Source organism: Nylanderia fulva, unplaced genomic scaffold (assembly GCF_048542155.1).
Source record: "Nylanderia fulva isolate GAGA-0341 unplaced genomic scaffold, ASM4854215v1 Scaffold317, whole genome shotgun sequence".
Lineage (NCBI taxonomy): Eukaryota > Metazoa > Arthropoda > Insecta > Hymenoptera > Formicidae > Nylanderia > Nylanderia fulva.
The window spans coordinates 96193-124102 of NW_028190387.1; the positions used below are offsets into that span (position 1 = coordinate 96193).

The following is a 27910-nucleotide window of genomic DNA, read 5'->3' on the forward strand; positions in this document are numbered from 1 at the left end:
AAATAACTAAAATAGATCGTTATGATAATTTATCGCCACAAGTTCATCCACGCCTAAACGAATGTCTCGAATAATCAACTAAAATAAAAATATAAGTAAATAATTATTTACAAGTAAACAAACATAAAGTCAGTTTCTTATCATTCGGGAGGCTCGTTTATTCGATGGTAGGAATTGGCATGTCGGTTATACGCCTACTCCAGTTAAGAGAATATGTTTAATTATATATTTATATATATTTATTATTTCTTATTGCGTTCGGCTCAGCGGGCATCCGATATGGGTCGAATGTAGATTATTATTACATCCTCTATTTTGGGCGTATGTCCAAAATTGACTTAGGATGCCATTTAACTTTTTGTATATCCGTGTTTGAGTGAAGACTCAGGTTTCGATTGAGTATAGGGTTCCAGATCATCGGGAACCCGATTTAGACCTTTGTTCATTCGGATGTTCGCTGAGACGATTTTAGGGTTAGTTTTTATCTTATGTTTTTGTATTTTTATATTATATTTTATTATAACCTATAATTAAGCGTCCAAGTCATCGCTTGACTTTTCGGTAAATAAAATTGAGAAAAACTAAAAAATAACTTTGGAAAGTCATTTGCTCCGGGTTCACACTTGTATTTGACTTCTAAATGATTTTGACTAATGATCGTAGTTTCAACGTACCTTTATCGCATCTTGCGATTTTGCCTTCGTTAGTCATTTGCGCTGGAGTTCTGGTTAACGCGGTTTTTAGTTTATTTATTTATTGCAAGTGTGAATCCAATGCAATCGTCCTTTCAAGTTGCATCGTAAATAAAAATGTATGGACGCGATCGCTTAACCTAATCTTACTGATCTAATTACGCTATGTACATATTTACATTTTTCAGGTGACTGTCGTTCCTGAGGTGATGGGATCTCTCTGAGAACCTTGCTGACCATGGGTAGCTTTGCTGGTTGCATGGAGATGCTCATCGGTCGGTTATTTGGTAAGTCTATTCCTGGGTCGTTAAGGTATTTGCGATCGTTGTCATCTCACCTTCGGGATCGTTTGGGATGATATCTGTACCTGCTTCGACTGCAGCGGACTTCTGCGGATTGCGACCAGTGGTCGGTCGCAATGACAGGTGCCCGACTGCCGTCTGAGAGTCACTCCGTCCTGGGCCTCCGATGGAATCCAAGGGAGGATGTTCTCTCCCTCTCCGTCCGACCAACCTCAACGGCTTTACCGACGAAGAGATCGGTGCTCTCGCAGACAGCACGTCTCTTCGACCTACTAGGCTGGTTGGCGCCGATCATAGTACGTGCCAAGCTGCTCGTCCAATCAGCCTGGATACAACAGCTGGACTGGGACGCTCCGCTGACAAGGGACGACGCCGCCGAGTGGACCCGCTTGGAGGAGGAGCTGCCCTTGCTTGAGGAGATCAGGGTGCCACGCTGGTTCCAGAGTGACGCTGCAAACAACTCGCAACAGCTGCACGGATTCTGCGACGCCTCTGAACGAGCCTACGCTGCCGTGATCTACCTCAGGGGCGTGATCGACGGGCAGCCCGACGTGACCCTGGTAGTCGCTAAGACCAAGGTCGCACCGGTCAAGCGTGTATCGCTTCCCCGCTTGGAGCTTTGCGGGGCCACCCTCTTGGCTAAACTGGCCGAACACGTCCGGTCCTCCTTGGGCCTAGAAGGATCGGCGGTGCATCTTTGGACGAACTCCACAGTCACGCTCGGCTGGATCCGAGAACACCCTGCAAGATGGACAACATTTGTAGCCAACCGAGTCGCCGAAATCCACCGAGAGAACCAAGACGCAAAATGGCGGTACGTACCCGGCAGAGACAATCCAGCTGACTGCGCCTCCCGGGGGGTGTCGCCGAGGGAGCTGCTACGCCATCCGTTGTGGTGGCATGGGCCGACCTACCTCAGCGGTCATCCTGACACCTGGCCGAAGGATGTAGGATTCCAGGAAGAGACCAGCCTGCCAGAACAGCGACCGCAAAAATGCTACGTGGTCAGGGAAGTGCTGGAACCTGAAGAGCTTCGCCGATTCTCCAGCCTTCGCCGGTTACTACGCGTATCCTCCTGGATCTGGCGTTGGGCAACTAACCGGGTAGTCCAGGAAGCGAACTTCCACCTAGAGCTGCGAGACCTTCGTACCGGGAAATCGCTGGCGACCAGAAGCCCACTCAGGAAGTTAGCTCCCATGCTCGACGATGAGGGGGTCCTGCGGGTTGGCGGGCGGCTGAAACACGCTGTCCTGGATGCCGACCAGCGACATCTAGTCATTCTACCACCGGAATCACATCTCACCTACCTGGTGATCGATGCCGCTCACAGACGCACCCTGCATGGAGGAGTCCAGCGCCGCCCCGTCAGCGACGAGGCCGCTCCTGACCTACTGGGGCCGGAGGAGATGGACGCCGCCCTGACTCGATGGATCCGGGTAGTCCAGGAAGCGAACTTCCACCTAGAGCTGCGAGACCTTCGTACCGGCAAATCGCTGGCGACCAGAAGCCCACTCAGGAAGTTAGCTCCCATGCTCGACGATGAGGGGGTCCTGCGGGTTGGCGGGCGGCTGAAACACGCTGTCCTGGATGCCGACCAGCGACATCCAGTCATTCTACCACCGGAATCACATCTCACCTACCTGGTGATCGATGCCGCTCACAGACGCACCCTGCATGGAGGAGTCCAGTCCACCGTGGGGAACATCAGGGAGCGTTTTTGGATCCCACGCGCCCGTCAACTGGTACGAAGCCACATACATCGCTGCCTCCCTTGTGTGCGATGGCGAGCGGCCACTCCGCAACCGAAGATGGGGGATCTGCCGAGGACGCGGGTCACACTAAGTCGACCCTTCCTTCACACCGGCGTGGACCTCGCTGGCCCGGTCTGGCTCAGGACGACGAAGGGCCGCGGTCACAAAGCCCACAAGGGCTTTCTGGTAATCTTCGTATGTTTTAGCACTCGCGCCGTCCACCTGGAGGTGACCAGCGACTACTCCGCCGAAGCCTTCCTCGCTGCCTTTCGCCGGTTCGTGTCGCGTCGAGGGAGATGCACGGCCCTGTATAGCGACTGCGGCACCAATTTTGTGGGTGCGGATCGGCAACTTAGAGAGCTCTTCAGGGCGGCGAGCGGCGAAGTCCACGCCCTCGTTGGCCGCCTAGCAGACGAGGGAGTTCGGTGGGTCTTCAATCCACCGTCGGCTCCCCATTTCGGCGGCCTGTGGGAGGCGGCTGTCAAGGCCGTCAAACATCACCTGCGGCGCACCATCGGAGAGGCTAAGTTCACCTTCAAGGAGCTGTCCACGCTCCTCGCGGAGGTCGAAGCCTGCCTAAACTCAAGGCCCCTCGGGGCCTTGTCGGATGATCCAGACGACCTTGACGCCCTGACGCCGGGGCACTTCCTGGTGGGAGGGCCTCTCCTCAGCATCCCGGAGCCGTCCCTCTTGGACGCCCCTACTAACCGTCTGAACCGGTGGCGACTTCTGCAGCAGATGCGGGACCATCTCTGGCAGCGATGGACCCGCGAATACCTGCAGGGACTCACACCACGGCCCAAGTGGTGGACCTCCCGGGGAAACCTCTGCGAAGGTCAGCTGTGCCTCATCAAAGGAGAGAGCACCCCGCCGTGCCGGTGGCCGCTCGCCCGAGTTACGCGTTTACACCCAGGCGAGGATGGCCAAGTGCGCGTGGTGGACGTCCGCACCACCGTCGGCGAACTGACCCGGCCAGTGGTCAAGCTGGTCCCACTGCCGACGATAGCCGCCGTGGAGTCCGGGACCCCCGTGTAACCGCGTGTCTCGTACAACCTCGCGCTCGGCAAATACCTGTGAAATATTGTCAAATTAATTATAAAATTAGTCGTTCGTCTCACTATTATCAATTGTACTGCGTTAACTCTTCTCATACTTACCTGTCTCGCATATTTAGTCGTCTGTCGCAGCTCCACTCGCTCAGCACGTGGCACAGGGGGCCCCTAACCTCGCCTGTCAAAACTCGCGTTCGCGTTCGACCCCCGGTCCGCGGCCGCGACGATAAACCAGTCGATACACTATCCCTAGCACCCTAGGATAGTTCGTCGCGTGTACCCGACGAAGGCGGGCGGGATGTTGCGGATTGGAAAGAGAGAGAGAGAGAGAGTCTTTGTCTTCTAACTGTACAAGAAAAAATTGAAATGGTTTTATCAAAGGCAACTTGAATGGTCCAAAGTACCGAGACATTTTGGAAAATGAACTGCCAATATTACTTGAAGACTTGAGCTTAGAAATACGACAGAACATGTGGTTTCAACATGATGGTTGTCCGGCACACTATTCGGTGGGAGCACGAGAAGTTCTTGATCGTGATTTCAATGGTCGCTGGATCGGTAGAGCTGGTCCGGTAAATTGGCCTGCTAGATCACCAGATCTTACTTCACCAAATTTTTTTTTGTGGGGCTATCTCAAAGACAAAGTGTACAAAGAAGAACCAACAACACGTGAGAATATGATTGACCGAATCAGAAATGCATGTGCTGAAATTCAAGGAGATACACTCATCAGTTGTGTACGTTCATTTGAATTGCGGATTAATAAGTGCATTGAAGTCGAAGGTCATCACTTTGAGCACCTTCTTTAATTGAAAGATGATTCCCTGAGTACTCCGAATCGTGAGAGGCGAGGGGACTCACGTTAATCAAGCACCCCGAAAGGAACAGAAAACTGCTACGTCCACGTCGTTGTTCCTGAGTTATGCTAAAAGTAAGTTTCTTGAGAAGTAATTAATGAGTAATAAAAAATAATGAGAAGTTTGTTTTAAGATTAATTTCGAGTATTAACAATGAAAACGTGGTATTTTTATTGTTAATGTATTGCAAAATCGTAAGCATGGGTTCTCAGTAAGAGAAATCAAAGAAATTGAATTTCGTCGATTACAGCGCCATCTATCATGAATCGAGAAAAATGTTTCAGACAAATTGTATGTGTTTTTAGCCAAAGATTCCGAATATGCAATAAAAAATAGGGGTTCCCATTTAAGATTTAAAACTTGCCCCCCCCTTCATTGCCCAGGGGGCGGGGTGGGGGGTCTGATTTTAACGTCATTGTATGTCCCCCTCGAAATGATAAAATTTTGATTCTTAACATTTTTTTCGTAGTGTGCTTATTTTTTGAGATATTTGAATGTCTTAAGTTAAAAGCAGCACCCTGTATATATATATATATATTTTTTTTTAACTTTTTAAAGCTGATTATATTGTACTTGCTCCTTTTTGTCAATATTAACATTTAATCAATATATTGTAATGTTGGTTCTTGTACGAGAAATATATTTTAATTGATTTTATAATCTTCTATGAAACCATCTTACATAAAACTAATTTGTGTGAATCTTTTATCCTTATAAAAATATTTCTTAGCTGCTTTTGTGACAAAATCAAAATTAATCTATTATTTCCCAGGTGTTGAAAATATTATATAGACGCATTTCTCAAATAATTTCATATCAATTAAAGTAAAAAAAAAGATTTTTTTAAAGTGATGTCTACTAACTATTCACTCTTAATTAATTTTCTCTAATTATAAATAAACTATAAGTTTCTAAAGTATGCAAACATATTTCTAAATTTGCCCTAATAATTCCTAAATGATAGCAGTAATAAAAAATAAAAAATAAAAATAAATAATAAAAAATATAAAATTTGTCCAATCGATGTCCACTAAGCGTACTTTAATCCCTCAGGGGCACTACAGACTCATCCCTGTAGTGTACGGGTGTCGCAATCCCGAGGTACCCGAGCTGGAGTGCGTGCGAAGGATGAATGGGGTGTGATGGGCGTGCAGGCCCTAAAAAGGACTTGTCCACTGCACTAGGTGAAGGAAAACACCGAAGATAACACCCGGGGGGGAGGCCCCGTTAGCTGAGTAAGGCAACCTCCTAAGGGGAAGGAAAACCCCCGACAGAAAAAACCAATTTCTTCTTTTTCAGACATGGATAGTTCCAAAGAAGAAGCGATCGTCCTGGGATCGGATACCAGGAACCGGCGTGGGGGGGGTGTAGGCCTGGCTCCCTCCATGTCGTCAACAGACGACAGGTCGTCTGCGGATTTGTCGACTGGGTCCGCAGACAAGTTGGCTACAGTGTCGAAGCAGCTAGAGGATGAGATGGATAACTGTTTCATCAATCTGGCTGTGACTTGGGAGGACCTGGACGAGAATGTGGATCCACAGGATCTTGCATTGGACCTCCAACAATTTTTGTTGGATAAAGAGGTGCGCGAGTTTCGGTATCTTGGCGGGTATTATACTCTGGCCAATTATGCCGAAAACTTTTTGAGGGACTGTGCACAAGGAAAGACACAGTTCTGTCGCTTTCACGAATGTGTCAAGACCTTTGAACACTTTGCGGCTAGTGACAGTGAAGTGAGCACGCCGAGCGAAACAGGGAGTGATTGTGCGCGGTTTCCCTGTTCGTCACTAACTGGTGGTGAGAGTAGCTGCTCTCGATCCCTTCCCTCTCCAGAGGTGCTGAGGGGTCCTAGTAGTGATGAGAATGTGGAAGTGGGTGAGCCGTCGTTTGTTTCGTTGTCATCGCCTAGCTCCCCAGAAACTAAAAAGTGCAGATCCGAAAGGGATATATCGTGGGCTCCCGAGGACAAAAGGGCGCTTACGGGACGTAAGCAATACCCGCGTAAACTTGCAGGTAAGTGCACTGCGCGTAAGAGGGGTCGCCCCATAAAAACGGGGGAGTACTCCAATCTTGCGAATGAGAGGGAGCGCCTCAATATCGCGGAAAAGGAGGCGCTCAAAATAGAATATGCGCGTAGGGTATTGGACCCTTCCTTTGGTCCAATACTCACTGCCATGGGAGCTGATAACACTCCCACGGATGCGGTGTTCTGCAGGGAACTCCAGGGTGTCACCACCATGGAGCTTCGCAGGTTGGCGGGGAAATTTGTTACCCAAGTTGAGAGGGTGGCTGGACTCCCTGGTCTTGGAGATGCCATGGCCGGGGAGCTCCGGGTATCCTCCAAGGAGACTGGGTGACATAGTTGGAGAGGCGGTAAATCGATCCACGGTGGATCCGGATCCGGGTATGGAGGCACTGAGGATCGAGAATCAGGGCCTTAGAGGACGTATTTCGGCCTTGGAACGAGAGGTTGATCGGCTGACCTCTGAACTGGGATTTCTCCGTTCTGCAATCCCTCAAATTGAGGGTATGTATTTTACGGAGAGAAATGCGAACAAGGGGCCCCTCCCTATTTTTTCGGAGGGGTCCCCGCAGGGTTCGGGGGCGGCGTCGGCTACCCCTTTGGTGGAGGATCGCCCTGTTATGGCTTCGGATCTGTCGTCCCTTTTGGACCGTCGCTTTAGCGACTTGAGGGACGACATATCCGTATCTGTTATGACCACTATTAGGTCAGAGCTCGCGGAGCTGGCTGGGGCCTCTCCCCTCTCTGGGGGAGTGGCTCACAGACGTGCTCCGGCTAGTAGCGTAGGTGGTGGCACGGTTGTGCCGGTGATTCGTCCCTTGGCTGGGGGCTCCGCTGCTTCCACTAATGTGGAGGCTTTGGCGGATGCCTCTGGTCTTGGGGCCTCTGAGAGGAAGTTGGGGCGCCGTCGTGGACGAAGGTCCAGGCGGCCCCCTCGGACGGAGAGACATGTGGGAGAGGCTGTCTCTAAGGAGAAACCTCCCCGCAAGGAGAGGAAGAGTGGGGTCCCTGTTCGTCCCCCCCCTTCTGCGTCGGTGATTTCACTGACGATTGGGAGGGGGGGACAGGGGAAGTCGTATGCGTCGGTCCTTTCTGAGGCTAAGGCAAAGGTCGACTTAAAGGAATTGGACATTGGTCCTATTCGAATGAGGACAGGGGTAACTGGCAGTATTTTACTGTCAGTCCCCGGTAAGGAGTCGTCTCTGAAGGCGGATGCACTTGCATGCAAACTCAGAGAGGCTTTTCCAGTAGCGGATGAAGTTCGAGTTAACCGCCCCTCTCGAACGGAAGACATTCGTCTGAGGGGATCAATGTCCCTTGCGAAGAGAGAAAAGATCCTGGAGGAGGTCGCTATAATTGGGGGATGTCGGACTGAGGACCTCAAGGCTGGCAAGATCAGGATATTGTCTAGCACGGGTATGGGGACTATGTGGATGCGCTGCCCCGCTAGAGTGGCGCGCAAGCTGCTAATTGCGAAAAGGCTCAATTTGGAGGGGGGGTGGACGACGCTAGATGTCAGTCATCTGGCGCGCCGCCCTCTCCAGTGCTATCGGTGTCACGATTTTGGCCATCCGGCTAATAATTGTGGCGCCGATGTGGATCGCAGTGGTCTTTGCTACCGATGTGGTTGCCCGGGTCATAGAGCGGCTAATTGTGTGGCGCCGCCCCGATGCCTATCGTGCGGATCGAGAGGAAAGCCGGCGGGACATCGCAGCGGATCGTTGTCTTGCGCTCGCGTGCGCGTGCCTCCCAAAAGGCGTCGGGAGAACACTCCTGTCACTGAGCGCGCGCAGGCTCCGGGGCGCCCCGATGGGGGGCCTGTGAGCCCGGAGTGGACGAGGGTAGACTGTAGCCGGGGGCGGGGGAAGTCGCGGAGAGGCGGCTCCCCCGTGCCGGGCTGCAGTTCTGCCCCCGATGTTTAGTGTCGGTTTTGTCCTTTGTTGTCGTAGTGTGTAGCGGTGGGTGCGAGGAGTTCTGGGGAGGGTGCCGAAAGGTGACTCCGTGGTCTCCCTGCCCCGCCAAGTTTATGTTGTAGGTTGCGGCGATGGGTGATGGAGCGCCGGGGAGGTTGCCGAGAGGTGACTCCGCGGCCTCTTCACCCACGCCAAGTTTATGTTGTTCATAGTTTTATTGTCCTTTGTCATAGGTGGGAGTAACAACCCTCCCACCTTTATTGTGGTTGGCCATAGCGTCTTGTTGTGGGCTCCCTTGGGGGCTGGGCCTGTGGCCCTTACTATGTATTAATGTGGTTTGTGTACATGTTTCGTGCACGTTATGTACTATAATCGTCCTGTGACGTTTTGTGTGTGGGTGGGTGACTGCGGTCACCTCACTTACCGGGTTGGCAGAGAGAGGGGTGGGGGCCCCGCTCTCATTGCACGTCGACCCTGGGAAGTCCGGGGGGAGCTAGTAGCCCGGCTCCCCTCGATGCCCTTTCGGGGCAAGGGATGTCCTCTCCGGGGGGATACCTGTAGTATCCTCTCGGGGGATGTGTCCTTCCTAAAGGACGCCGGTCGGGTGTCCACCGTGAAGTTATGCTTACGCGGTTCCGCGGTGGACATAACCCATATGACCAGGGGCTTCAGTCAGGTTTTAGGTCGGTCCCCCGCCCGATAGTCCCTCGGGATACTACGGGCGGGAATCCACCACGAAGCTTCCTGACCCTCCCTCAGGGGTCAGGACGGCGAAGTTTGGTTTAGGCAAATTTCCTGACTATAAAAAAAAAAAAAAAAAAAAAAAAAAAAAGCGTACTTTAAACTTGATTTCCAAGTGAAATAATTATTTCCCAAACGTTAAAACTATTACAGACGTGTTTCCCAAATAATTTTACGTTAATTAAAAAAAAAGAAAGAAATGTTTTTTCGAATTATTGTTTGCTAACTATACGCTCAATCTATTTTAATTAATAATAAATAAACTATTATTTCCTAAACTACGAGAATCTATTTCTAAATGTGCCCAAACGATTCTCAAGCGATTAGTATAACTGATAATAGGGAAATATTAAATTTGTCTGCTAAATAGATGGAAGTAACCACGGCGTATCTTTTATTAAATCACTAGATTACACTAGAATACGTAGGTTACGTTTAACGCAAGTTACGCCTCATGTGACGGCACCCTAGCCAATTTTTGGTAATAAGGGCTTTAGCACAATGCGACGTAACAGTGAGTACGTTTACACGGCACCCTTAATCGGGTTTAATAACATCTGTAGTTGTAAGACTGGCCAATCACAGCCGTTCCATTCTTCAGGGGAATGGCTGTGATTGACCAGTTTTACAACTATAGATGTTATTAAACTCGATTAAGGATGCCGTGTAAACGTACTCAGTGGGGTCAATTACACGGCACCCTTAATCAGGTTTAATAACATCCGTAGTTGTAAGACTGGCAAATCACAGCCGTTCCATTCTTCAGAGGAACCCGATTAAGGGTGCCGTGTACTTGGGGTCACTAATATAAGTCGCAGTCGTAAATCGCAGATGTAAACGTAAGTTAACGCACAAGCCGTGGCATATGCCGCATATATCGTGAAAACGTGCCAGGCTTAAGGGCCTTCTACAATGGAGTGTCGTAGGTTGTAGTCGTAAGAAATTAACAAACCACAGTCGATTATTTCAAAAATAATCGATTGTGATAGGTCAATTTCTTATGGTAGTCACCACCTACGATACTCCATTGTAAAACGGCCTTTAAGCAGCTATATATGAATATGGCCTAAATCATTGTGCACTGATTTACACCTCCGATTTACGTTTATTACGACTCTGTCGGAAACAACTACGACTCTTGCATAAGCGCATAAGCATATGCATAAAAAATTCGATTGGTTGAATTTCTTATGCATACGTTTATAGACCAATCAAGATTCTCATGTTTATGCTTGTGCGCCTATGCAAGAGTGTGTGCTCCCCCCCCCCCTTTAAGGGTGCGATCCCATGATACGCAAATCGACGTGCGGAACAGAGAATGCGTGAATTGAACATTCAATCAGCGCTCTTCCGCATTTTTCTATCCCGCATGTTTTCCTGTGCCCTGTGCACACGGTGCGTGAAAGACATGAAAATGACGTGTTCCGGGAAATAAATACATAATTAAAAAAATAAGTCGTAGTAAGTCAAGGCTCTTATTAAATTATAATAAATTTGGTAAAAGGCTGTTAAGAGCAACTACCAAATTTAACCAAATTTATTATGAAAAAATAAGTATTTCATCGAAACAGTAATTTTGTTAATTTTATTCAAGTATAATATTTAAAATGTTGAATTATAAAACTACAGTCATTATATTAAAACTAACGCAAATTACAATCATTCTATAAACGTTTCGACCGCACGCGGTCTTCTTCAGTATAATTATTGAAATATAAATTCTTACAATTCACATGATATCGAAATTTAATTATAGTTATTCAGAATCGAGAGTTTTTGAGCAATTAACGCGTGTTTTAATCCGTCCTGTCCAACAATGTTCGCCTCGATATGATCTCTGATTTTGTTCAGATCTCGGATGGTTTCATCGTTAATATGCGAGAAATTAACCCGTTCCGTAGGCGCTATCATCGTTCTTCTTGACAATTTTGCTACTTATTAACAGTTATTAAGGATGACACATAACAAACCAACAATACAGAAAGACAGCTCATTTTAAACTCTCTTGGAGAGTTTAAAATGAGCTGTCTTTCTGTATTGTTGGTTTGTTATGTGTCATCCTTAATAACTGTTAATAAGTAGCAAAATTGTCAAGAAGAACGATGATAGCGCCTACGGAACTTGAAATAAATATTATTGCGACAGTATTAAATAAATTTAATTTAAAATTATATTATTACAAAAATTGTTTTTGAATCTTATGACGCATTTTTGGTAATTTTTCCGTATCATGTGCACAAGGCACACCAAATTATACGTCATTATTATTGATGTGTCTAGAGTTGTGAAGCAAAGCTGGATAACAAATTATTAATGTTGCAAGAAGCTATTAAAACAAAGAAGTTACAAGAAGTTCTAAATTTCCGTATAATGGAACAAAAGCAAAAAAAAATTCAGACAAAACAGGTCTGAACCCGTCAAAGGACTTTTAGTTCTAATTTTGTAGGTTAGCTAGAGTAACGCAACGCATACACGTAAACGCATACGGAAAAGGTACAAAAAATGCGGAAGAGTGCTGATTGGCTGTTTAATTCCCGCATTCTCTGTTCCGCACGTCAATTTCCGTATCATGGAATCGCACCCTTTTTAGAAGGATTTGTAGCGCACAAAAATATTGTTGTATTTCAAAAAATGACGGGACGTTACATGTCAAAAATTATCTCGATAAAAGCCTTACATAAATATAATTATATTTTATACGTGTATGTATAATAAAAGCAAATACAGTAACAAAACAAGGTACAACCTCAATATTATATTAAAATTATACTAAAACCATAACAGTATTAACTACTATATTGCTGACAGTGTAGGAAGAAGGAGCAAAAACATTACAGTGCAGACGATATATTCTCTCTGGAACATTGAGAAGCCTTTTGTGCATGGGGAATATATATATATATATATATATATATATATATATACATATATTTATGACATTCCCAGCTAACCATTTGCTTAGAAATTGTTAACAATCGGGAAACAAAATACGACCAAATATGGCTGCAAATACAGGGCCTACTGTGTCCTCGAGTGCGCTCCAATTGCAATTAAAAGTTAAAAGTATATCCTAACATCAAGTTGGGTGCAACGCCAGAGCAGATGTCACTAACAGTGCGACGACAGATTGGCAACAGACTGGGAACAGATTTGTCAATCGTAAATTGAGGACAGATTTACGCCAAATGCTCAGCAAATCGAAAAAAACTCCTAGATCTTGTCATGTCCGGACGATGGTTCCTTTCTCTTCCTACGCTTAGGCTTTTTTTTTTTTTTTTGTGACGCTGGGGAAACCGTCATGGTACCGCGCACCCTCGGGTAGGGGTGCAGGTTATGTGGGACTCCTTGTTCCCCTTGATTGAGCCACGAATGGTTCGACCAGGGGGCTCAAGACCTACCTCACTAAAACCCCAGCGGGTGTTCTTCCCGGGCGTTGGATAGGGGACAGCGAGGATGCTGGATCCCATGCCGTCTCGCCGTCCCCCCGCCAAGCCGTCTCCGGGGAGCTGCCTCGACCTTGCGGCCGAGACCCCTCCCCGACCGCACAGTCAATGACTGTGCGGTTCCCTCGCGGTTGCGGCGCGGGGCGAACACCTGCCCCACGCCGCGCCCTCCCAAAGAGTTTGGGGGGCGGGGCCATGGCTCGAGAGCTCCCGCTCGAGCCATCGCCCCCCGCCCCCCCAGTGGTCGCGACCCCCGGATCCCCTAAAGGGTGATCCGGATCGGCGTTCCACTGGGGGAGCCCTCACCAAGGGGTACCTCTCAGAAGGAGAGGAACCCCCTTCCGTGGACGGTGTTGTCCTCCCCCCTCCTACGCTTAGGCTAGGGAGAAAAGAGGGCGTTCTCTATTTTTTGCGGGGCAACCTGCTTACACCGGCTATACCCCAGGGACGCCGAGAGCTAGGACTGATGTTGGAGATCTGGGGTTGGGAATACACAAGGATGGGGTATTTAAGTCACTAGTAGACGTGGCGAGACCTCGTGTAAGATTCTTGAAGTTTCTAAAATGGAGATTACTTCGTCGGCGGTTGAATCGTCCGTCATAAAATCACAAACGACGCTAAATAATGCTTTGAATAACAATTTTAGCATAAACTCTTCTATAGTTCTATCGACAATTGTGCAGTTCATTTATAAATTAGTAAAAGTCAAAATTGTCCTCGGGATATCTTATAATTTCTACTCTTAATTTCCTCTTAGGAATATAAAGATTTTCTACGAGGACGATGAACAAATCGGTATTTATTAATCCTGTAGCTAAGTCAATTAATAGTCCAATAATAATATCAATATAATAGAATAAAGACCTATTTTCCTGAGGTTTTGTACAGTCTTATCCGAAAATTTAGGTTTTATTTGAATTAACGAATAGTTTTATTTCATTTTATTGAATTTTATTTCATCTTATATGAGTATACAGATGTTACTTAATTTTAATTTTGCAAATAGGCTGTGTATTGGTCTATTTGCGTATGTCTCTCTGATAATTAGTCCTTCAGTCTCGTATTTAAATCGATGGGTGATAGCTCTCCTTGTAAGGTATCTTCTTTAGATTTGGATTTTCGGTTTAATTCGAGGTAAGTTAATAGGTCTGAAGCGGCTGCCGATAAGTCTGGAGTGTGGCCTTCCGTAGGCTCAGTTTTAATTCTGTTAGACGCGGGTGTTAAAGCTGCTTGTGAATTGGTAGAGTTAGGAGAAATGCTAGTCTTCCAGAAGCTGCGCAATATGTATCAAGAGAACGAAACCGTCTGGATTGTTTTAACGCGCGGTTTATTAGCAATCTGTTCACGTGTTAAGGGGATGCCGGAGCGTTGGCCGAACTCCGACGGGTTAGCGCCCTCATCTAAGCGGAACTAAAATTGTCGATAATTACCGACAATTTTAATTTCGCTATTATCGACAGTTTCCATATATTAAAATTTTACATGCATGTCAAAAAAACAATTTTATTGTGTTCAACATATTATATTTTTTTAGACAACATAATATATTTTTACTGTCGAATCATCTCGCACACGCGTTTTTATCTAAGCGTGTCAATGACAGTAAAACATACATACATAATTGTGTCTATCTTTATCACATAGTTTGAACACAATAATATTATTTATATATATATACGAGGTGTGTTCAAAAAGTATCGCGAATTTTGAATTTCCGCGGGTTACGTATATTCGATTTTCGATTTTTTTGTGGCGTTATGTTGGTACTCATGTTTCTCATTTATGCCGACAAGTACAGCTATTTTGAATGTTCAGTTAATTTTTGACAGCTGCTTTGCTTGCACGTGTTTTGGCTCGTCTTCGATTTTTGCCTATTCCAAAAAATGGATCAAAGAATCTGTATCAAATTTTGTGTAAAAAACAAAATTAAGTGCGCGGACGCATTCCGAATGTTGACTGTGGCATATGGTGAAGCTACCGTGGACCGAAGCAACGTTTATCGGTGGTACAAAATGTTTTCCGAGGGCCGAGAAGATGTGAACGACGAAGAGCGTGCCGGACGCCCGAGCACGTCAACAACAGACGAAAACATTGATGAAGTGAAGAAAATAGTATTGGTCAATCGTCGAATCACCGTTAGAGAAGTTGCTGAGAACCTAAACATATCGATTGGCTCGTGCCATTCGATTTTTACCAATGATTTGGGCATGACACGGGTCGCCGCGAAATTCGTACCAAAATTGCTCAATTTCGACCAAAAACAGCATCGCATTAACATTGCTCAGGAGATGTTGGACTCTGTCCGCGACTACCCAAATTTGCTCCAGAGGGTCATAACTGGTGACGAATCATGGGTTTATGGTTATGACGTGGAAACCAAAGCTTAATCATCCCAATGGAAGCTGCCGCACGAGCCAAGACCGAATAAAGCGCGCCAAGTTCGGTCAAATGTGAAGGTTTTGCTTACAGTTTTTTTCGATTGCAGGGGCGTGGTGCATCATGAGTTCTTGCCACAGAGTAGAACGGTCAATAAGGAATATTACCTGCAAGTTATGCACAAATTGCGCGAAGCAATCCGCCAGAAACGCCCGGATTTGTGGAAGAACAAAAATTGGCTTTTGCACTATGATAACGCCCCTGCTCACACATCGTTGCTTGTGCGCGAATTTTTGGCCAAAAACAACACACTAATAATGCCGCAGCCACCGTATTCCCCAGATCTGGCCCCCTGTGACTTTTTCTTGTTCCCGAAACTGAAGAGGTCCATGAAAGGACGACGCTACGCTACGATTGAGGAGATAAAGACGGCATCGAAGGAGGAGCTGAACAAGATCACAAAAAATGATTTTTTGAAGTGCTTCGAGGATTGGAAAAAACGTTGGCACAAATGTATAATATCTGGTGGGGATTACTTTAAAGGGGACAAAATAGATATTCATGAATAAATAAATAATTTTTGAAAAAACACAAAATTCGCGATACTTTTTGAACACACCTCGTATATATATATATATATATATATATATAAATAATATTATTGTGGTATATATATATATATATACTACCATGATCAAAAAATAACCGGAATTTTTAATTTAAACCTCGCGGGCTTATCGGTTTTGAATTCTGTTGTTTGTGTCACGTTGGCAGCACTGTTATGGACACCCTTGCCAAGCTTCTGCTTATCAGCTGTTCATTTACCTTTATGACAGTGATTTGTTTACATCAAGTTTTTACGCTGCGGCGATTTTTACAATGGATTCAAAACTTAAACAACGTACTTGCATTAAATTTTGCTGTAAAAATGAAATTACGTGTTCCGACACATTAAAAATGTTACAAAAGTGTTATGGTGACAATACTCTATCGAAAACACAGGTGTATCAGTGGTATGAACGCTTCAAAAGTGGTCGTGAGGCTGTTGAGGACGATGCTCGTCCTGGGAGGCCATCGACATCGAAAACTGATAAAAACGTCGATGAAATCCGACAATTGTTGATCGAAAATTGCAAATTGACGATAAGGGAGATAGCTGAGACCACCAACATATCATTCGGATCCGTTCAGAGCATTTTGCGTAAGGATTTGGGTCTGAGGCGAGTCACTGCAAGATTGGTGCCAAAAGAACTGAATTTCGTGCAAAAATTGCGTTGATTATTCGTGAGTTTCTTGTCAAAAACAACACAAATACCATTTAACAACCGCCCAATTCACCTGATCTGGCACCATGTGACTTCTTCCTATTCGATCGACTCAAAAAACCACTACGAGGAACTCGTTTTGAGAGTGTGGAGGCAATAAAGCTAAAATCGCTGGAGGCACTAATGGCTATACCAAAAACCGACTTCCAGAAAAGCTTCGAGGGGTGGATCAAACGCTGGCACAAGTGCATCGCAGTCGACGGGGCCTACTTTGAAGGGGACAATTTGAATTTTGAAGAATAAACATGTACTTTTCTTTTTATGAATAAATTCCGGTTATTTTTTGATCATGGTAGTATTTGTTTTTTTGTTTATATATTTACATGCAATTCTTATATATATAATATATATATCATTTACATGTGTATGTATGAATATAATTACTTATCATTTACATGTGTGTGTATGAATATATTTACTGAGCATTCACATGTGTGTGTATAAATATATTTACTGAGTGTTCTAAATAAAACGTTACAATTTTTTATTTCTAAAAGTATAATTTTTAGAAAATAATGCTGCAAATAAAAGTTCCAGTATTTCAACAGAGATATACATACTTTGATGTTACAGAAATGTTTGTAGAAGGCAATTTTCAATATCATTAGTCAACTTGATTATTCGATATTGATTAGTCTAATAATAAGTATTTATGTAAATTGATTCCTTGTAACATATTCTGCATACAGGGTAAAAGTTAATAATTGAACGGTTTACGAGACATTTACATAATTGTGAAATACTATTTTTTTAATTTGTTGTTAAGAAGATAAAATAAGAAAATGTTCAAAAGTGCCAGCACTACTTCCTCTCGTGTCAGATCTTTAAAAGTTAAATTAATAAATCTCTGAAATACAGCCGGAGAATTGCACAAGCCAAACGGAACTTTTAGAAATTCATAGTGTCCGTCAGGAACAATAAATGCTGTATATTTCTGACTCGATTCCTCTACTTCCACGTGAAAAAAACCATTCTTCAGGTCGAGCGTGGTAAACACTCGAGCGCCTTGCAACAAATCCATCTGATCCTCTATTAAAGGTAATGGATACCGATCTTTTAAAATCTTCTTATTTAAATGGCGGTAATCCACACACAGCCTGGCCGCTCCGTCCCTCTTTCGGACCAATACTACAGGACTGGCATACTCTGATGATGATGGCTTGATAATCCCCTCAGCAAGCCATTCGTCGATTTATGCGTTGACCTCGGCTTTTTCTGATGGAGATAGCCGCCTCGCAGACTGGTAAACTGGTTCCTCATCCTTCAATATAAGTTTCATTTTAATGTTAGCCTCGCGCACCTTATTTGGCCTATAATTTTCAATAAATTTGTGCAACGATGCTCTCTTTCAATATCTCCCGCGTCGATCTCGCCCACATGATTTATTTCGAAATCCGCGAATGTCAGATCTGTATTAAATATCTCCGGTATCGCGTCCTCATTCTCGTGTGTCGACTCTTGTGATGGACTAATGGAGATTTTTCCACTTTAAAATTAACTTCGATTGTGTCCAAAAAGTCAGTGCCTATTAACATTTGATGTCGCATCAACGTATCCGAAATTACTTGAATACACAGTATAGGTATGCTCATCAACACGAATTTCTGCTTCGAATTCTCCTAAGGTCGTGTTATTGTCCGATCCCACTCCACGGAATCGCATTCCGCCCAATCTCAATCGCGGTGAGCCTAATTTTATATATTCGTCGGCACGCATCAGCGTGAGATCGCTTCCGGAGTCTATTAAAGCTTTTATTTGTCGATCTTGGATTGAAACGTCTTTAATATATTTTTTACTCACAGATTGCGTCGTAGTAAGGCAGCTTTTCGATGTTCCTGCTTTTCTCGGACATTTAGACGCAATGTGTCCGCGTTCATTACACGCAAAACATTTCGCGCCTTGATTTTTCGTCGGACAGTTTGCCGCCAGATGATCCCGCATACCGCAATTGTGACAGCGAACAACCGCGTCCGTTGACTTTTTTTCGCGTCACCTCTTTCGGATCTCTCTTCTTTGTTCGCGACACCGTTCCTTTTTTCAAATTTCAAGTTAAACGCACCTCTTTCTCGCAGAGTTACTCTCTCAAACGTGTTCAGAAGTGCCTTCACCGTATCAAACCGCTGTATACGCGCCTGGTTTCGAAGCGCATCATCTGGTATGCCCTCGACAATGTATTCGAGCATCTCATCATTGTCCACAGGAACTCGATTTCCCGCGATAATTTTCTCATGTACGTATTCGTGGAACGTCTCCTCTTTTTTCTACATACGGTCCTCAAAATTTTTTTGCAGAGTCACTTTAGATTGACGGTGCTGAAACATGCTCCGCAATTCACCGAGAAGCGCGTTAAACGTCATCGTAACATGCTCTGGTTTCAAATGTAGCCACTCCAACGCCTTGGCCTTCAACCACATTCCGATTATCAGTCTCGCTGACTTGTCTTCTAATTTATATGTTGTCTTCAATAAACGAATCTGATTTTCCCACGTTTCGTAATGCGCTGTTTTTCCGTCAAAATAGCTAAGCAAATCCGCGATAACCGTTATATTCGTTTTTGATTGAACTCGCACGCTATTATCATCAACGTTCGGATTTTTGTTAATTATCACGCGTTCCGTCCGCTGATTTTGTTGCAGTATTTCTATTTCGCGTTGCGCTAATTCTAACTCGCGTCGCGCTATCTCTCTCTCTCTCTTCTATACAGCTCAATTTTCGACAGCTGCGCGCTCGTACCTTGCTGCGTTCCTGAAACGCTAGCTTGTGAGATATCACCCACATTATCACACCAATCATGAGACAGTTCGTCATCCTTGCGTAGCCACTCGCCATTCGGATCAGCTTCCATCATTTGGCAGATCAATTCGGTTTTCGTTCCTGCAGTAGACAAATTATGCCTCTTTAATATCTCCTTGAGCGCCTCCACCTTGTATTTAGTCGGGTCTTTCATCGTTGGCTGCTGAATACTGTCCATTGCACGCAAATCACCTACGAGTCACTCGGTATATTAGCACTTGTTATTGTATCTTTGTCTCTCGCGAAATTCCTTTACCCGTCGGATCTCACATACACAACACTTTGTTTTCATGTTTGTCCTTTGTCCCGTGTAACGCACATCAACTTGTTTGAAATGTTCAGGAATTTTAACGGTTTTCGTATATAATATATAAATAAATTCGCGTATAATTATAAATTACGGCACTAATCCCGGCTGAGCCCCCAATTTGTGAGATACTATTTTTTTAATTTGTTGTTAAGAGGATAAAATAGGAAGATGTTCAAAGTATAAGTATCTCTTGTTATGTGATATTAATAATTTAATCAATGCTTAATTACATGTAAAGCGAACCCTATCGCTTCTGTCATTAATACTCAATAATCACGATAATTGTCTCTTAAAGAATAGAAACTCCGAACGCGTGAATTCTGTCTCTGTCTGTTCTGTCTCTCTAACACACACTCTGTCTCTTTCTGTCTCACACGAACTCTGTCTCTTCACTTTCTTTATAACTCGTATTTATTCTCTCCGACCTGTCTCGTTCTACGACTCACAGCGAACTGCCCTAGCTCTCGTTTCGGAAATCTCGTCAATACGTAAGGTCGCGTCTCTCTTTTTCCATTTTTCTAAAATCCGCGGACACGCCCGCTTCCACACGCAGTCAAAACAAAATTACGAGTCCGATTCGGCTGAAATTTTGACAGTAGCCGTCTACGAGAATGTACTACACGATAGTAAAACTCTCTTGCGATACTGGCACCATCGGGCGATAAGGCTAAGCACTTATCGGACTGCCCTCGTATATACAGGGTGTCCCATAATTCGCGAATCACCTTTCATGGGCAGATAGAGCGTGTTAAACTGAATAGAAAAGTCCTGTATCATTTTGCGATATTCGCAATAATTATTGAGAACTAAAATATCTAAACGAATGAGCGGGTAGAAAGCAGTAGGCCGGACTTGGTGTGCATGTCGAATGACTTATTTGTTATATGCCGCTTAGTATCAAAAGTATCATCTAACTTTTCGGCGCCACTACATTGGTCGCCGCTCGCTGCATGACGCCGCCTCTCGATCAAATAATGCTTTCTACCTGCTTATTTGTTTAGATATTTTAATAAATAACTCAATAATTATTGCGAATATCGCAAAATAATACATGAAGTTTCTATTCAGTTTAACACGCTCTATCTGCTCATGAAAGGTGATTCGCGAATTATGGGACTCCCTGTATATATATTTATTTATGTAAAAAAAATTTTATAAAAATTGAACCCCATAAATGTTGAATAAGAATGAGGAGGGTATCATTAGATTCATTAGAATATCGCAAAAAATGTATAAATGAAGAAAATCTTGAAAATTTCAAAATCATGTTTATTTTTAGAATGATCTCAAGAATACAAATATAAGTTTCACTGTGGACATCAGTTGCAGGACACCCTATACATACATACATTTATATATACATATATACAATATATATATATATATATATATATATATATATATATACATGTATTATGTATGTATGTATATACAAGGTGTCCTGCAATTGATGTCCACAAAAAAACTTTGTATTCTTGAGTTCATTCTAAAAATAAAGATGATTTTAAAATTTTCAATATTTTCTCCATCTATAAATTTTTTGCGATATTCTAATATAAATATATACAGGGTGCCCCAAAAAGATCGGAACACTGAACAATCTCGAAAAGTATACGTTTTACAGAAAAAAGTTTCAGACAAAAATTGTAGAGAAAAAAATCTATTTACTAATCTTATCAATTTGACCTTGGACGGCGTTACCAAGGTCAGAATAATGTCCTCGAATTTCTTAGAGGGAATCCTATATTTTTTATTACATATTCTTGTAGCTTATCTCGAGAGCTTTCCAAAACACTATAATAAAATTATTTTTCATTGAGTGCTCTTTGAGTTATAAAGATTAGAAGCTAACAATTTTTTGACATAAAATGTTAAATATCTTTGTAAAATATTCCATTTTCGGTAATCATACCTACTTTCTTGCACAGTATAATAAGATCAATAAAAAAAAAACAGATAATTGTTAAAAAAAATATGTAATATTCAATATGCAGCAAGCATATTTTTTTTATAAGCAATTTTTTTTTACACCAATTCATTGGTCTCATTATTCCATGCAAAAAAAGATATGATTACCGAAAATTGAATATTTTACAAAGATATTTTACATTATATGTCAAAAAATTGTTCGCCTTTGTAACTCAAAGAGTACTCAATGAAAAATAATTTTATTAGTGTTTTGGAAAGCTCTCTAGATAAGCTACAAGAATATGTAATAAATAAATGATTTATAAGAAATTCAAGGTGACCTTATTCTGACCTTGGTAACGCAATCCAAGGTCAAACTGATAAGATCAATTAATAGATTTTTTACAACTTTTGTCTGAAACTTTTTTCTGTAAAACGTATATTTTCCGAGATTTTTCAATGTTCTGATCTTTTTGGGACACCCTGTATATGTATATATATACACATACATATATCGATTTATTTAGCAATCTGTCGTCTATCTATCGAAATATCTATCGATTTATCTATCTATCTATCTATCTATATGTCTGTCTATCTGTCTATTTATCTATAATATCTATCGATCTATCTGTCTCTTTCTCTGTCCATTTTCTCTCTTCTACATTGCATTCTTTCATACATGCACACGTATATAATAATTTTTTTTAAATAATCTACATTGCCAAAATAAAAATAATTAAATTTATAATCTAAAAATATATAAAAATCTTTTATGAATATAATTGATTATAAAGTATTAATAGATAATTTTTTGTAATAAATAAATGATTTATATGATTTATATGATTTATTCTCATCTAGCTACTGCTCTGTTTTGATAATAATAGTGTTACTATCTATTCAATCTCAAAAATATTCTTCAATCTCTAAAAATAAAATTTTATATAAATTATTTATTTATTACAAAGAATTATTTACTTTATAATCAATTATAAAAGATAGGCCTGTTTCTACACATACACACACACACACACACACACATTGTTCAAAACGCATCAAAAAATATTATCCGCATAATAGAATATTATATTCGAACAGAATATTTTAGAAGATTCTAGACCAATCGATATTTTCAGCAAATCGTTTTTGTATGTTTTTCGAGGAGAAAACACAGCGACATAAATCAATCTGTTTCGGAAAAAACCTCTCAAAACATCAACAATTAACGGTACCACAACCGTTCCGCCGAATAATTATTTTTAATGAGCATGCGCGGCTTATCACGGGCGCCTCTTTTCACCAATAATTATCGCGATCGCCCGCTCGCGCATGCTTTCTGCCAGCCGTCGTCCCGTTAATTTTGACAGCGGCCAATTACGCGTAATGCGCTCAGGTCACCTCGCGCAACGTTTGAAATCCGCAAAACTATTGGCGCTTCACGTGAAGGTGGGCTCCATCCTAAAAATTATAAAAGAAGAGCTCACACCCGGCTTAGGGGCCTTATCGCTTTTCCGCCGTGAACCGCATAACGCAAACCGCATACTTGATAAACCGCTAAAAATTCGTTGACAACCGCCGCTTATTCCGCACTTTGATTTTTGATTACGATTTTAATGTAAAATAATTAACATTTGTAAGAAGTTTGTTAAAGTGTATTTGTCATTAAGTGTGTTAGAGAATTAAATTCTTTTGATACGAAAGTGACTCATCCTTTGTGCCGCGCGACCCTTTCTTACGCAGCGCGTTCGCGAACATATTCTGGTCCTTCGAGCCGGATCTCTCGCACCGGCAACCGCAAGTTCGCGAGCGTGACTCTTTGTGTGAGTGAAGAAAGTGAGCATCTGTGTGTGCAGCCATCATGGATGTACCCACGCTGGTCGACTGTCAGCGTGAGATTCAAATCCGCATCTCACGTTCCGTGGAGTACTTGAAGAAGCTGGGCAGTTCCAATATCACTACCAGTGCTATCGCCACACGCACCAGAATTTTGGATCAGCTGTGGACGAAGTTCGAAGCGCAGCACGATCTTATCCGAGCAGCCTTAAAAGAAAAGTTCAGCGAGAGCGATTATTTTAAGTCAGAATTGCACGCTGATACGGAGAATCTGTATGTCAACCCAAGAAGCACTTGACGGCTACGCTGAACACTTTCGTGCATCGAGCGTACCTCCTTCTGCCGATGCCACGCCAAGGTCGTCACTGCCGCGCATCAAAGTACCGCCATTCTCTGGTGCCTACGCAGATTGGCCGTCGTTCAGAGATCTCTTCCTCTCCGTCGTGAGTGGCAATGCGATCTCCAACATCGTGCGCTTTCATCACCTCCGCTCATGCTTGACAGGGCCGGCTGAAAAATTAATCAAGTCGTTACCTGTCACCAGTGACAATTATGATCGCGCTTGAGCGATCCTGGACAAACATTATAACAATAAAAAGGAATTGATCCGCTCCAACTTTGCCACATTCATCGCCGTGCCAAAGATGAAGGGAAATACCGCAGAGGAGTTGAGACGCATTCACAACGCCGTTACTGCCGCCGTCAATGGTCAGGAGAGCATTAGACGTCCAATTAACACCCACGGAATGGACCTCTTCAACTTCCTAGTCACCGAATTGTTTGACGCACGCACGCGTCTGGAATGGGAGTCGTCCACGTCAGACTCATCAGAGCCGGCACAAAACGAGGCACTCGTTGACTTTATCAGCCGACGGATCCTGACGCTCAATGCTGCACGACCGAAGAGCATCAGCAAACCGCCCGGAGAGGCTTCACGGATTGCCAAGACTCACTTCACTAAGCAGCAAAGAGCTGAGCCGCCGCACTGTACACTGTGTCGTGAAAGGCACACCTTGATGACCTGCCGAGATTTTAAGGCCAAGACCGTCAACGAGCGTAAAGCATTTGTAGAGACAAACAAGCTCTGCTACAACTGCTTAGGAAACCACCTCGTATCTCGCTGTCAGTCGAAGAAAAACTGCCTTACGTGCGACGCACGACACCACACTACGTTGCACGGAGCGACCACGTCTTCACAGGCAGCTGAGGTCACCACACGCGCCACTACACTGACCACGACTCTTCAAGATCGACATCATAAGGCTGTTCTTCTTGCTACAGCTCGACTTAACATCGCCGATCGGTACGGCTCACCACACGCCGTACGCGCCTTGATCGACCAATGCTCCGAGGTGTCGATCATTTCTGAGGCCTTGGCGCAACGTCTCCGCCTGCCTCGAGTCTCGACGGATCTCTCGATCTTCGAAATCGGAGGGACCCGCTCAGGATCAGCTCGTGGCAAGGTCACGCTGCACGTCACGTCAGACGTGACCAACGCCGAGCTCCGCGTGGTGGCTTTTGTGCTGCCTCGCATATCATTGCAGCAAGGCTCAGTCTCGCGAGAAGAACGCAGCTGGCCTCATCTCGACGGACTCCAGCTGGCCGATCCTCGCTTCCTGGACGACGACCCAGCTGAGCTACTGCTGGGAGCCGAGGTCTACTCCTTGATCCTCGAGGAAGGTCTCCGCAAGGGTGACTCAAGGATGCCGATCGCCCAGCAGACCAGCCTGGGATGGATCCTGTCCAGCGGCTACGACGCAACAACAACCAACGGACATTGCCGCACATTCCGGTGCACCGCCGATCACGACCTCACCGACCTCGTTCGACGCTTTTGGGAGCAGGAGAGCGAGCCAATAATTCGGGCTCCACTTACTTCCGAGGAAGCTAAGTGCGAGGAATTATATGTGCGCACCGTCACACGCACGTCCACCGGGAGGTACATTGTGAGGCTGCCACTTTCATCACCGCCGACGAATCTTCACGAGACTCGCCGACCAGCGGAGCGCCTCCTGAGAGCCATGGAGACCAAAGGCAGCCGAGATCCTCGATTTGACGACCTCTATCGCAACTTCATGCAGGAGTTCGAAGATCTACAACACATGAAGAGAGTCAACATTGCAACGACAGCGGATGATCTCAAGTGTTACTTACCGCATCACGGGGCCTGAAGAAGTCGAGCACGACGACTAAACTCCGAGTCGTATTTAACGGCTCTCAACGCAAACGGGCCGGTACTTCGTTGAACTCTCATCTGTTGACTGGGGCGAATCTTCTGCCAGCGCTCAACGACGTGTTGCTGCGATGGCGTTGGCACCGGTACGTCTTTGTCACCGACGTAGAGAAAATGTACCGCCAAATCCTCGTACATCCTGAGAATTGCCGTCTTCAAACAATCCTGTGGCGTCACAACAAGACGGACGAAATCCAAGAATACGAGCTGCTAACAGTGACCTACGGCATGGCTTGTGCACCGTTCCTGGCCATACGAAAGCTGCGGCAACTCTGTGCAGACGAGGGGGCGCAATTTCCTCAAGGGGCCACAGCACTTCGGCGAGACTGCTACGTCGACGACGTGGTCACCGGCGCAAACAACCTCGACGATGCCATCAACCTCCAGACGGAGCTACACCACCTGTGCACGGCGGGCGGATTTCCACTGAGGAAGTGGGTCTCAAATAACTCCGAGGTCCTCGCGGGAGTCCCTCAAGAGCATCGGCTGCAGCAAGGACCGCATTCATGGGACGGAGAGAGCCATTCGACCTTGGGCCTGCGATGGCATCCTCAAGATGACTGGTTTGCCTTCGCCATACATCCACGTTCAGTCACAGAATTCACGAAGCGACGAGTCCTCGCCGAGACTACACGGCTATTCGACCCGATGGACTGGCTTGCGCCTGTCGTGATTCGGGCGAAGATTCTGATCCAGACCACATGGCTTTGGCAGCTGGACTGGGACGCTCCACTGCCTGTCAAGGATGTTCAACGTTGGCAACAGCTGCTGAACCAGCTACCTCTGCTCAGCAACATACGAGTTAATCGCTGGCTCAGCACCGACGACGATCACTCAAGGCTGCAGCTCCACGGCTTCGCTGACGCTTCCGAGCGAGGATACGCCGCAGCGGTTTACCTCCGCAACTCTGAAAAGAGGAAAACATCAACTAATTTGCTCACGGCAAAATTTAAGGTCGCACCCGTCAAGCAAGTTTCACTGCCTCGCCTGGAGTTGTGCGCTGCTGATCTATTACTTACCACGCTCACGTTGCATGTCCGCAACACGCTCGGCTTGGCGTCTACTCCAGTGTACTTGTGGTCCGATTCTAAGGTCACCCTCCATTGGATCCAGGGACACGCCACCCGCTGGAAAACTTTCGTCGCCAACCGGGTAGCTCATATCCAAACACAGCTCCCGGACGCTCAGTGGAAGCACGTAGCCGGGAAAGACAATCCTGCAGATTGCGAATCAAGAGGAATTACTCCTGAGGAATTAATCAACCACGCATTATGGTGGACAGGACCTACCTGGTTGGCACTGGACGAAACGGCGTGGCCCAACTCAGAGGTCGACATCTCAGAGGACGACCTTCCAGAACAACGCACCACCAGCCTGATAACCAGGAGTTCCGTCATCATCGAACCGGACCTCCTGCTTCGGTTCTCCGCACTTCATCAGCTACTGCGCGTTACTGCTTGGTGTCGTCGATGGCTCAATCTGGCAAGCCGGGAGGTCACATCTGGTCGCCCGCTGCATCCTGACGAGCTAGACGCCGCTCTACTCCAGTGGCTTCGAGTGGTGCAGGCGCTCCACTTCCCTGACGAGTAGCTGCTGCCACCGCAGGACGGCCCTGGTCCACCACGCAGTTCACTGGTCAAGCTGAACCCATTCCTCGACGACCAAGGTGTGCTTCGCGTCGGAGGAGGCCTCAAGCACGCTCTGCTGAGTAGGAATACTAGGCCGGTTCTAACCCGGGTCCTCTGAGGGGGGTGCGAGGCGGGGGGGTTTTCGGGGGCGAGGGGGTATGACGTCACGCGGGCGGGGGGTCTTATCAGCAGATAAGCTTATCTTATCAGCTCATGTTACCTTATATGTTTATAAACAAAAGATAAACAATATCTATTACAAAAGGGCTGCCGACAATCGGGGGGGGGGTTGCGTTTCTTCTCCTTATACGTTTATGTTTATAAACAAAAGATAAACAATATCTATTACAAAAGGGCTGCCGACAATCGGGGGAGGGGGGGGGGGTTGCGTTTCTTCTCCTCATACGTTATCTGTATATTTCTAAGAAATATAATCAAATTTTAAGAAGGGCCACCGCTTGGCATACGCCGACAATCAAGGGGGTTGATACATGATCTATACGTATATTTCTAAGAAATATCAGCGGGTAAAGTTTCAGGGCGAACGTGTCGCCGCTTGCGACCTCGTTGCCTGCAACCTCGCCGCTTGCGGCCTGCGACATGTTTTTTGCATGGGATTGTATATCACCCTCGCGGTACCTCCCCAATAAGCGGCGGTTTTTTATTGTTTATCTTAGGAAGAAATACCAGCGCCCGATAACCAGCGGCTGCAGGAATTTTATAAAAC

At 45.1% G+C, this 27910-nt stretch overlaps 3 protein-coding genes and 1 pseudogene across 3 annotated transcripts; all 4 read left to right on the forward strand.

Moving 5' to 3' along the window:
• The first annotated feature begins 1110 nt into the window (after window positions 1-1110).
• Window positions 1111-3780, forward strand: LOC114937933 (uncharacterized). Its single transcript, XM_029311603.1, has one exon. It carries the CDS (start codon window positions 1111-1113, stop codon window positions 3778-3780), a length of 2670 nt encoding a protein of 889 aa, XP_029167436.1.
• A 10664-nt stretch (window positions 3781-14444) lies between these two features.
• Window positions 14445-15161, forward strand: LOC114937934 (protein GVQW3 pseudogene; annotated as a pseudogene).
• Window positions 15162-23966: 8805 nt separating this feature from the next.
• LOC146722420 (uncharacterized) lies at window positions 23967-25493 on the forward strand. Its single transcript, XM_085484796.1, has one exon. The coding sequence runs from the start codon at window positions 23967-23969 to the stop codon at window positions 25491-25493; it is 1527 nt and encodes a 508-aa protein (XP_085340922.1).
• Window positions 25494-25669: 176 nt separating this feature from the next.
• On the forward strand, window positions 25670-27145 carry LOC146722421 (uncharacterized). Its single transcript, XM_085484797.1, has one exon. The coding sequence runs from the start codon at window positions 25670-25672 to the stop codon at window positions 27143-27145; it is 1476 nt and encodes a 491-aa protein (XP_085340923.1).
• The last annotated feature ends 765 nt before the right edge of the window (window positions 27146-27910 follow it).